The 12,249-nt window shown below is 41.6% G+C and overlaps 1 protein-coding gene across 4 annotated transcripts in view; it reads left to right on the top strand.

The window, feature by feature from the left end:
• DDHD2 (DDHD domain containing 2) overlaps positions 1 to 12,249 on the top strand; it is an 896,553-nt gene that overhangs the window by 397,670 nt on the left and 486,634 nt on the right. For all 4 annotated transcript variants that reach the window (XM_078666383.1, XM_078666384.1, XM_078666381.1 and 1 more), the window contains exon 10: positions 8,602 to 8,724. In XM_078666383.1, the coding sequence (XP_078522509.1) occupies positions 8,602 to 8,724 (123 nt within the window). The remainder of the gene's footprint in view (positions 1 to 8,601; positions 8,725 to 12,249) is intronic.

Raw genomic sequence — 12,249 nt, 5'->3', positions numbered from 1 at the left:
ACATCACAGCTCACCTGAGAGACTTGCAGTGGCTCCCAGTCAACAAGAGGATCACCTTCAAGCTCCTCATCCACGCTCACAAGGCACTCCACAACACCGGACCAGCATGCCTCAACCAACGTCTAACCTTCTACACCCCAAACCGCCAGCTTCGCTCTGCCGACCTCGCCAACATTCCGCGCATCCACAGGACGGCCACTGGCAGCAGATCATTCTCCTACCTCGCCGCCAAGACATGGAACACCCTCCCTACCCACCTGCGACAGACCCAGGACCTGCTGACCTTCAAGAGACATCTCAAGACCTGGATGTTCGAGCAGTAGCTGCAGCCATCCTCCCCTCAGCGTCATGAGACCCTCACGGGTGATTAGCTCTCTACAAATGTTTGAATGATTGATTGATTGATTAATTGATTGGAGTTCTCCGCTCCTTTGCGTGTTTCCCGCCATAACCTTGATTCCTCGAGTTCTGAGGAAGATTCGCCAAGACCGGGCCCAAGTCATATTGATCACCCTCGATTCGCCAAGAAGGGTGTGGTACACAGATCTACTTCACCTCTCATCGCACCCTCCACTCCGTCTCCCTCTCAGGGCAGACCTCCTCTTGCAGTCACAGGGGTAGGTTCTACACCCCCACCTCCAGAGCCTGCACCTTGATGCTTGGAGATTGAACGAGGCAACCTGAGTTTGTTCTCTCTCCCACCAGATGTGGTGGATGTTATTTTATCATCCAGGAGACACTCCACCAAATCTATTTATTCCTCCAGGTGGTCCAAATTTGTGAAATCGTGTGGAGAGAGGTCCATTGATCCTTTGAAGGCGTGTTTGACTGATGTGCTAAGTTTCTCTCTTTCTTTGGCTCAGCAGGGTTGTGCTGTTGCTACAGTTAAAGGAGATTTGTCAGCTTTGTTGGCTTTTCTTTGTTTGCCGGACCAGCCGTCTTTGTGTAAATCTCCAGTTGTTATGAGGTTTATTAAGGGCTTAACCAATAAGTTTCCTCCCACTCCCTTCATTATGCCTCAGTGGGATTTGAATCTTGTTCTTACATTTCTTATGGGTTCTTCTTTTGAGCCTCTTCATAGTTGTCCTTTGAGGATTCTCTCTTTCAAGACAGGAGGAGAAGTGAGCTTCAGGCTCTTAGTTCAAAACATCAGTTTTAAACCATCCATGCATAAAAGATGGTTCGCAGGACCCGGGCTGCTTTCCTGCCTAAGGTGGCTACTCCTTTCCATTTAGGTCAGTCTGTTACCTTACCTACCTACTATCCTACCTAGAGACTTCATAGCCTTGTCCCTAGGAGGGCAGTCAGTTTTTACCTGGACAGGACCTGGGAACTAAGGCTGGATGATCAGCTATTCGCGGGCTGCTTTGGACGGATGAAAGGAAAAGCTGTCCACAAACGAACACTCTCCAGGTGGATCATCTTGTGTATCAAGATCTGCTACGCCCTGGCCAAGAAGGAGCTGCCTGAAGGTATTAGAGCTCATTCCACCAGAGCTAAGTCTTCCACTTCTGCTTTGGCTAGAGGTGTTCCTCTTGATATTTGTAAGGCAGCAACTTTGGCCTCCCTCCACACCTTTGCGAAGCATTACTGCTTGGTTAGGAGGGATGGCCATTTTGCACGCTCTGTTCTGCAAGATTTTTTGGTATAGTCAGGTGGACACCCTCCTCCGGGAGTGGTACGTCTTGGGGATTCAATTCAAAAGGTAAGGAATCCACAGGCCGATGTATACATCAGAAGAACAAGTTATTTACCTTCGGTAATGCTTTTTCTGGTAGATACAGTATCTGCCTGTGGATTCCTCACTGACCCACCCGCATCCCTGTTGTCCTCCTGTTTATACCGAAAAAGTTGCATTTGTTTGACATGGATGTTTTTAATATGTCATTTTCATGCATACAGTTTGCTGCTGGGAAGTGCTTTGCTTATTGGCTTTCCCTTTCTGCTTCTTTATATACTATATGTATTTGTATATATATTATGTATACTGTGTATACTTGTGGAAATGTTGTCGATCCGCCCGTTTGCCTTGAGGTCACGGAAAAAATGGGTGGAACTGATGTTAGCACGCTAACGAGGGCTTTTTATGGCTCTGATGACGTCATATGGAGTCGCGAGCGGAGCCGTGCTATTATGACGTCCTCGTCGACGTGGGAGAGCGAGGAAAATAATTTCTGTGGAATGCTGTCTCAGTGGTAATTCAAAAGGTGAGGAATCCACAGGCAGATACTGTATCCACCAGAAAAATCGTTACCCAAGGTAAATAGTAGTAATTCCTATATCCCTGATAGGCTCTGCGCATTGGAATAATATACACTATAGATTTGACAAAGGACTGAGGTCAGTATGTCTCGATCGAGTACGTTAAACTTAATTACTTGTGTATGCCAGCTAACTCAGAGGTCACTAGAAACTTCTCGAATGAACAAGAAGGGATTAGTTTCTGACAACCTCATAAACATGACAACTTTGTTTCCCTTAGAGTCAGAACAATATCTTCAGAGTCGTGGAAACAATAGATTACAGTTTCACTCAGTCATTCGTGCATGCTTCGTTTCTACAGAGTTGCACAGAAATAGAGAGATGGGCGGTTCAATAAAAGGGTTTGTTGAACAGTCTTATTTCTCATGCAAGAGATATGAACTGCTACAATCGTAAGACAGAATGCGAAGTATAATACGTACAGCGTTACCAGTACTATAAAATAATACTGCAACAGCATGATCTGTTGCTATGACATATATAAAAATACATACATAAATAACACAGGCTAAAATACTCAACAGGTGCTTCTAAAATAATCCTACCCCAGTATACCTAACCTAAGTGTAGTACGAGGGAAGAAGTAGGTGCTGTTTAGCTATAGTTTAGTTTAGTTGTGTCAAGAGTTGCCAAAAGTTTCTCTAGGTTCTAATCAGCTCCATACCTTAGAATGAGAGAGCTTGGTATCTCTTTCCCGGGACTCGATCTCTTACACCCGCAAGAGGAGTCAGAAACACTGGAGCTGGATTCTCGGCGAGGAGGATGACAGTGTCTGGTCAGTGCGTCAGTTGGGGAGATGACTTCCTTCGGGACTTGCTGTGGCAAGGTATATTTATACCTTGAAGGTGTTTTGGAATGCCAGCATTGACGTACAAGTCGGGCATAAGAATGTCATGAATGAACCCCTAAGGAATAGATGTTCATGCATAATAAACGAGTTCTTGGAGAAATCAATATCCAGGCAAATGGAAGTCCTAAAGGCTTAAGAGTCTGGCTTTCCAAGAACTCGTTGTGACGAAGAGGATCGGATGTAGTTGACCATGCCTGAATTTGGTTAGCATGAGCAATGCCTAAATAAGGGCAATGTGAATTGTACCTATATAAGGGCATGAATCTGGAAATCTATATACGGTATCAAAATCAACACACAACACTTCATGCTATAAAAATTAAATTTGCTTTTCAAAATTCGAGGTAAGTAAATTCAGCCTTCTTACAGAGCTTACAGAGCTTGAGTGCTTTCTTCAAAGATTGCACATTAAATTTCTCTAACAGGGTCTCAACCAACAGCTCCTTAAAATATTGATTAATGAACATGTGAAAAGGAAAATCACTCTTCTTCAGAAAAATCTGAATTACATGGATAGAAGGTGGAAATGTGAGGTGACCATCAAGCAAGAAAATTTAGTTAACAAGTGTCTATTTAAACCAGATTTTGAATACTTATTACAGGAGACGTGGTCTGATCACAGTTCTCTTCTGGGCTGACAACCGTTTTAGAAACACACAAAATGTACCTATATTAAAATTAAACAATCAATTTTCATTTAAAAAAAAGCATACAATATATTACAGTAAATATGCAAGTCAAAATCTACCTAGATAGATGCTAGAACAATGAAAACACATCCAATAGTAAGAATTAGCCTGTGTTGTGTTAATGACACAACATTCTCTCTGTTTCCCACTCTACTAAGACTTTGCAAAGACTTCCACAGGGTCGGCTATACTTTGAAGAGAAGCAGCTACCTTTTGTATTGACTTTAATACAGGTTTTAGCCTACCTTTATGGAGACTGTATACGAGGGGCAGAAAACAAAAACAAAATGGCAAAGTGCCACAATGCAATTTCCCTGACACCACAAAAAACAAATACTAAGACAGATTCACTCACACACACTCTTTAACCTCCAGCAGGATGTGACACATGAAAAACCTGAAATAAAGCTGGCACATAAAGGGAAGATTCAAGACTCCAGGTCTGTTAATAATCAAAATAATGTCTTGGGGCTCAAGACAACCACAGTTGTAACCAGACTTATAATGAGCCGCATATCTACCTTGGAAGTTCACCAAGTTGAACCTATCTCTCCAGTGACGATTTTTTAACCTAATGCTACCCAAGAGGTATTAAGATTTCTTTGTTTGAAGAGGAAATCCCACTAGGCAGCTATATAGAGGGTCTCAAGTGACAGAGACACAGTTTGGCCCAAAACAGGCAGTTTAACATCTCTTCAAGTCTCATTATTTTTGCAAAAAATGTATTTACATTTGTGCAGGAACATGCAGCAGATGTATGTGCCTAATAGTTCATTTGGTAACAAAGTGTAAGACATAATACAGAGCTCACATGAAATAGGCAGTACACATTCAAGTACTCTGCTGCTTTTTGACTATGACCGTGCTCTGTAAATGCCATATGCATCCCATAGTCACAGATCATCTTTATTCCATGGTATGCAATTTAGGCAGGTAGATTGTAAAGCGTAATTTCTGGGAGATTGTACACCCTTTCGATTATCATGGATGAACAACCCCACCTTCACTTTATTTATTTATTTTTTTAATAACATTTTTTATTAACTTTTCAGCAGACAGTGGTGTACATCACAGTCATACAGCGCAAAATATATAATCGTACCTCGGGAATACAATTATGAGTAAGGGGTTGGGTACCTTCGACACTGTTCACCTTCACTTTATTGATAAAGCTTTGGCACATTGGAAGGCATGCTAAAGGATCATGTCCCGCAATGTCCTTTTTAATTTTTCTTTTTATTTGAACACTGCCCAATAGGTTACAGTAATCTTCGTAATTGGGAAATGTTTACACTTACTTGAAGTTCATAGCCCCTCCTTCCTTTAAGCTGGCAGGAAGCAGATTTCTGTAATATATCTGTTGTTGTAAGGCTTTTTTTTTGTCCTCATTTGTCATAAACAGTTAAAGATTGGAGATAAAAATTGGCTTTTCTGCTTTTTATCGGCACACAATATATGAGGAGTCCGATCTCTCCTTTACGGAGGGGATGTGTGACATCTCGAACCCTCTGTTGGCATAGCCACTTACCCTTTTTTTCTTTTTTCTCCATTACCACAAGTATAACGGATTTACCGCTCCAGGGCTACCAATCCATCTTGGACAAACCCTGTCAACCAGCATTACTGCTACTTAATCATAGGACTAAAAAATACACATTTAAAACAATTAAAAAGGAGAAAAACATAAAAGAGAAAATTCTACAAAAAGAAAAAAGAAGGAAAAGAATACAAAAAGGATACTTATATAAATTTCCCTTACGGAGGCGTATTCTTACACCAATTATCCTATAAATTCCCCCCAATTTTTTTTTCGAGTTATATGTTGCCCTGTCTAATTTTGCAATTCTATGTATGGAGTTAAGCCATTCACACTCTAAGGGTGAATTGTTGTAAGGCTTTTGCTGGACGAAAGACAATGTGAGACAAATCAACGTACAAGAAACACTTCTGCACAAACCCCATTTAATGACCAGTTGATAAGCACAAGGTAGAGTGCTAATATCCCAACTCCAATCTTTGAAACATTTGATTGTTCCATTTCCTGTAGGCAAGCTGTATTGATTTTAGGATTGCTATAATTATATTTCTTGGCTATATGCTATAAAGCTTGAAGACAGTGATCTTTTATTCACCAACATCAGTGGATTTATTCTATGCCTGTGCATAGAAAAATTTGATTGGAGCCTCTAAAAAGATAGTCTACCACAGTGAGCCAATTACAAATAGAAGATGAACCCAGGTTAGATACCAACTATCAGAAGATTTGGAAAAGGTTTGGATTGTGGAGGACGAGGAAGAGCGATGCCTCCAAAATCAGTGCGTGTCAGTAGAACTCATATTAGTCAGTTTCCTCTCAGGCTTCCGAAAATAAGTGTTTTGAATTTGCTTTCCGTTGGGTTTCAGGTGTTAGTTGAACATATGTTTTTGCAATTACTAATATGAATAAATATTTGAATTAAGTATCTTTGCAAGGCAGCATACAACGATACCTATGCAAAACACGGGCTCATCGATTTTCCTGACGTGTCCTAGCACTCAATTTGTACACTGATAATCTTCATTTTTCCTAGCTACCTGTACAATGCTGGATTCTGTATAATGATTTTGGAGCATTTTATCTGGACAAATACTTCCCAGTAATTTTTGAACAGTAAAGGATACATAAGCAAACAGAAGGCTCCTGAATATATTTTTAAATAATTTGTTATGGAGGATACTGAAAATTGCATACCTCTAATGAAATGCATGTATTATATCAAGTTGAAGCAATGAGAAAAACAAAAGGTTACTAATGCCAAAAAATATGGCACAAATAAGAAATTAAGGTGTTTCATGGTGTGATCCATTTAATTAATAAGAAGGAGGTCTTAAAATAGAAGCATACTTTTGATAGAATTTCATACACAAAATTTGTAAGAATTCTTTTAAAAATAAGACATTCCATTTAGACATTTGATGCAGTTTGAAAAGTTGTCCGGCTAGTAGTCGAGCAATTTCTGGCCAGAAAACCTAAAATTCTAAACAGCTACAGCATCTCCCACTCAGCAAATGTACCTCACATCCCCCAAAAACACAAAGCAGAAAGGATCAAACAACATGTTTGGAAAAACAATATTTCCTATTGAACAAAGGACAATGTAATACAGATCTAATTGTGGTATAACAGTCAATTGTACCCCTTTTTTTTAATTTTATTTTGCTACTGTTTCTTTTCACAGTACAACACAACAGTGCCTTGCCAAATGATGAGTCACCAATGACTGTTATGGGCTTACTGTAGATCTATTACAGGGGTCAGGATGCATACGCGAAGGTATAAGGTATAAGGTAGCCTGAAACATCACAATGGTAAATGGCATTAAGCAAGGTTATGCCCTTTCCGCCTTCCTTTTCAGTTTGTAAGTTTGCGTTCCCTGAAGAGCTGAAGAACTGAAGAACTGTGTGCATTTTTTCTTCCTCCACAATCACGTTCATACATCTCCATCAGCAGCAGATTCCTATATTGCTTCTTTTCAACCATAAGATTGTAAAATCATCATAAGACACCATCATAAGATTGTTTAAAAAAAGTGAGGGCTTTGGCTGACTAACAGCAATGTAATCTTTGCTAATAGAAAATAAAATTGATTGTTACATTTTGGACCATTGTTTTATTAAGACTTGATTCAAATATGGAGCAAAATCAGGTAATCTATGAATAGTGTGACATAAATTGTTTCATTTTAAAATTACCTATGGTTGTTAGCCTAAGTGAAATTTACAGGAGTAAATGTGAATTGAATGACTTGGCACAATAATAGTTGCACACATTGTTGAGAAGAGATCATACAGCAGGCTTCATGTACCGTGCTTCAGTTCTGTTCCATAACTTAAAGCGCTATTTTGCTAAGACCAAAGAAGTGATGTGAGAGCGGTCAGGCAGTCAAATCAATGACAAATTAATAGGGTTGTAGAGTTTATATTAGAAGATACTGCTTTGTGAATTGCAATTCAGTTAGTGAGGCCTGTTACATTTCTATTTTGCTCTGAAAAAGATCCAACCACTTACACACCTTTTGTAGACAAATAACCCACTTTTCTGCAATCATGTTGAGGCTCTTGGAAACTTAGTTTGCCTAGGAGAATGGTTTGAATCAAAGTAAACATGAGCATAACATTGTGTTGAATAATTAAAATCAAGGCACAGGAGTATACCTTGACAGCATTAAAAACAAAATTATTGTGCTTGGATGCATGTCCAGCTCTACACCTGACAAGACTCTTACTTTCTCTCTTTTGAGTTCCTCAGAGAATGTATGAAATTTAGATATGGACATTATCTTTTAAGGGGATGCAGAGGCATGATACAGTGCCCTGTTCCCTGACTCAGTATGCATGTCTCCACAAACCAAATGCTGATTCACAAATAAAATATTCAAATGAAGCTGTGTCCCTGAACAAATTGCCTCAATGTTAGACTTTGGTATCAGTGTCATCAAAAATATGCATCAGAGAACGTAGTGGAATTTCGGTGGGATTGAAAGTTAATCTTATTCTTTAGCTTATTAATTGTATTGCCTTTCTAAGTATTTTAGGAAACAGGTACTAGAGAAGCATGCTGAATTTGTATATTTGTTTTAATTCTTTATAGTGTGAAGCTCATCCTGTGGAAATAAAGGGTTAGATGGTTTTATTGTGAAGTATTCTGTGGATGAACTGTTTATGATATATGTATGCATTATTTTCTCTGTGTGTTTTATTAATAAAAATTAAGTACATTTTGAACATGATTGTAGACCCTGCTCTGTGTTCCTTTCTCAGTTCCTGGACCCAGATGCCAAGGATCTGGACGACACACTTACCCTACAAGAAGTTCTCCAGCATCTGGAGCTGTCTGAGTTGAGAAGCGTCTTTGAGAAGGAGAAGATAGATAAGAAAGCACTGGTAAGTATAATCCTTTTCAATAATCAATTGGTGAAATGTTTCTTCACTCCTATACCAGTTTTGGACTACTCACTGATATCAGACATGTTGAAAATTGGCCTAAGCCCATGTCATGTCCACAAGTTAGCAGGTTGGTGTCAATATAGTTTGGGAAGATTTTATTTACATTATGGTTTCAAGCCATGACAACAAGTAAGGTATTGGGTACTGCAATACATGATATAAAGAATGACCATAGTCATTCACATATCTCAAGGGAGGTGGCATCTAATCTGTACGTTCGGGTTGACAATTTTCCGTGACCAAACAATAAAGCCTTTTTTTAACAATACTTTTTATTTGGCATTTAGTAAAAGTAAAAACAATTATAAACAGAAAAATGTGATATCTGTCCATCATTTCTTTCAGGATAGTTAAACATCCTATTAGGGTCATGATTATCTAGCGTTACGTTGTCAGTAGTTATAGGTATTGCATTCATGTAGATGTTAGTAATGGTCATACCAATGCATATTGAAATTGTTCACTATTTCAGATTATCTTGATTCCTCTATAATGAGACCATTTGCCCCATATCTTGTAATATTTTTGGGGACATCTCCTAGCTTCATATATCGGTTTCTCGAGTGTACATACTAGACTTCCAACCACCAATTGATGGAGGTTCCCATGCCCTCCAAATTAAAGCATTCTTTTATTTATTGAGACTGACAATTCGTTAAGAAGTTGTATTTTAAATATTCTTGTCATCAGATAAAATAGAATGTCTACTCTAAAGCCTTGGCAACTTTCATAGGTGTTCCATATTTGTAGCTTCCCTTTTCAGTTGGTCCCCAAGCCTCTTTTAAATAATCATCTCACCTTTCGAGAATCAAAAATTGCTAGGTCATGTTTGTGAAAAATGTATTCTTTTTGGTTCTGAAAGACTTGTGATAATGTTGTTCAGACTTGGCCAGTTAAAACTATTTTGAGTCCGAGTTCAGCCAGTCTGCAAAACTGCAGAGAAGCTGTATATTGTATCCAGTTCATTGCTCCTTGCTGAGTGTGAACTACATTAGCACACTCTGAGAGAGGCTTTAAAGGAACTGAGGTGATATCTAAGTATGGAGCTTTGCAGGGAATGAGAATGATGTCTAGAGGGTCCTATCATAGTTCATTTTTTGGGGTATTTATTTTGTTTTGATCTGCTTTCACATTTGTATGTTCAGTTTGTTTGTTATTTTATTGCCTCATGCCCTGGGCTGGTCTGCACGATGGCTTCAATTTTGGAATTTATGGATGTTTGGGACTGAACTTGAGTGTCTCTTGAAGATCAGTTGGTAGACGTTGTGAACAGCTAGGGAGTTAATGTACCACTACCAGCACTTGGCTCCTGTATTTATTTTTTGAAACTGTGCATAAATTCAACAGCAGTCTTATTTATGGAGCGGCTCCACTTCACATTTTGATGGCAAATTGAATTGGGGTACAGGAAACTGGTGCTAGCTCATGATAGCAAGTGGACCCAAGCCTGATGGTGTCATTTGAGAATGGTCAGACCTGCTCGAGCAACCGGTTCATGGAGAATTTGCACTAGGCAGCAGCAGGGTGCCATGGCAAGGGAGTAGATGGTGCAAAACACCTGATGCAGGGCATGAAAGTAATGGCACCATGTTGCGTCACAGTGCTCCAGTCATTTTGGTGAATGATTTATTACAGTGACTCCGGATTGGATACTTCATCACCCATTAAATATGAGTGAAGTAGCCATTGAGGAGATGAATGCTGCTTTTCGATTGTAATTACCTGTGAAGGATGGTCTAGTTTAAGACTTCCTACATCACACAGATCAATGGGCGTCGGTCACTTCAGAACAACGTTGGCAGCGAGTGGTGGTATCAGGTTGCTTTAAAAATGTCACTTTACAAAGAGGATTTAAGAATTCAGTAAGGACCAAAGCTTTATGGTCACCTATATGAGCCATGTGAATAACTGATTGAAAGGTTAAACACAGTATTGTAGAGACTATTGTGCAAGCACAGAGTGACAGTTACATAGAATAAAAAGGCAATTAGAAAATAATAAGAAAGAAACATTTGTTAAATACAGTATTGCGTTATACTTTCAGGTTTTCAGATTAGTAAAACATAGAACATAGGTACACGAAAGGCTGTGGCACAACCAGGTCCATTCTTAGTATGTCCAGGAAAATGTCTGTAAAATAGAAGTCTTAGCTAAGAAACTTTGAAAACGAGTTAATCGCCATTGATGCAAAGAAATATGACCGTGAGAGAAAGAAGGCCCTTTTATCTGATAGAGACTAGAGATTAGCCGCAGAGTCCTTCAGGTAGAATTATTCCCAGGTGTGAGACTGGATCTGGAAACTTTTTGCCACAGCATCCCTGCGCGCCGGGGGTGGGGCGGCATCACGCAACTCCGCCCTGGTTTCGCCCGCTTAGGTGACATCAGCGAGGTCACATAAGTCCCACCCCGGCGCGCTTACATCAGTTTTTTCCTTTTCCGTGTACAACGCGGATCTGCTCTCTGCTCGGGCCTGTTTGGGGCCCCTTTTTTCTCCTCATTGTGCTATTTTTTGGTGGAATAGTGTGCGAATGTCTTTGGGCTTCAGGACTTGCACGTCGTGTGGCTGTCTTATGTCTGCGACAGACCCTCACCTTATATATATGTGGTGTTTAGGGGAAGATCATGGCACCACTGACTGTGTGGCGTGCCAATAGTTGAAGCCGAAGTCGCGGTGGGAGCGCCGGATGAAACTACTCTCGGCGCGTCTCTCAAGGTGGGCTTCATCCCCTCGTTCAGCCTCGGATGACGGTTTCAGAAACGGCCATTGTCGTCGTCCTCGCCCCTCTCCGATGTCGCAAGAGCATCGCTCCCCGGTGGGTAAGTGTCGTAGTTTGTCCCCGGGGGCTGGGGTTCGACCTGCCCGGGGGCGTGGGCTCTCCGCGGGTGATGTGGCCCCTCGTGTCGTCCTCCTATCCACCGTTTCCCGATGAAGGGGGGTCAAGAGTCCAGATGGAGACATATGCGGCCACTTTGCTGGCCTCGCTGGCGTCTCCTCCTCCTTCCCTTCCTGGGACGTCAGCGGATCCCTTGCCTTGCGCGGGGCACACCGCAGCTCGGGGCACATCTCCAAGCCCGGCTCGGCCCTCTGGACAGACGGAGGCCTTGTCCCGGGCTGAGCTGATGCCGCCGCTGCGCCGGCACCTGCTGGACCGGGCTGCGCCACAGGGGTCAATGGACCCTCCTCGTCCTGCTCTGGGTCGAGGCTGGGCGGGGACCCCTCGTCCCCCTTCGAGACCCTCTCGCCCCTCCACGCAGGCGGCTGCCTTGTCGGAGGTTGAATCGACCCTGGCGCCGCCGCATGGGTCGCCGGGCCACCTCCGTCACACCCTGGGCCGAGGCTGGCGGAGGGCTTCGTGTCACTCCCCCGGTCCCTCTCGTTCCTCCACGGAGGCGGATGCCTCGACCGAGGTCGAGTCAGCGTCATTCCAACACCACCCCTTGGCCACTTCGGCTCCAGCTCCA

The sequence above is a fragment of the Lissotriton helveticus genome, chromosome 11 (genome assembly GCF_964261635.1).
Source record: "Lissotriton helveticus chromosome 11, aLisHel1.1, whole genome shotgun sequence".
Lineage (NCBI taxonomy): Eukaryota > Metazoa > Chordata > Amphibia > Caudata > Salamandridae > Lissotriton > Lissotriton helveticus.
Note: the sequence above shows the minus strand (reverse complement) of the source record. Positions and strands in the feature narration are given on the sequence as shown.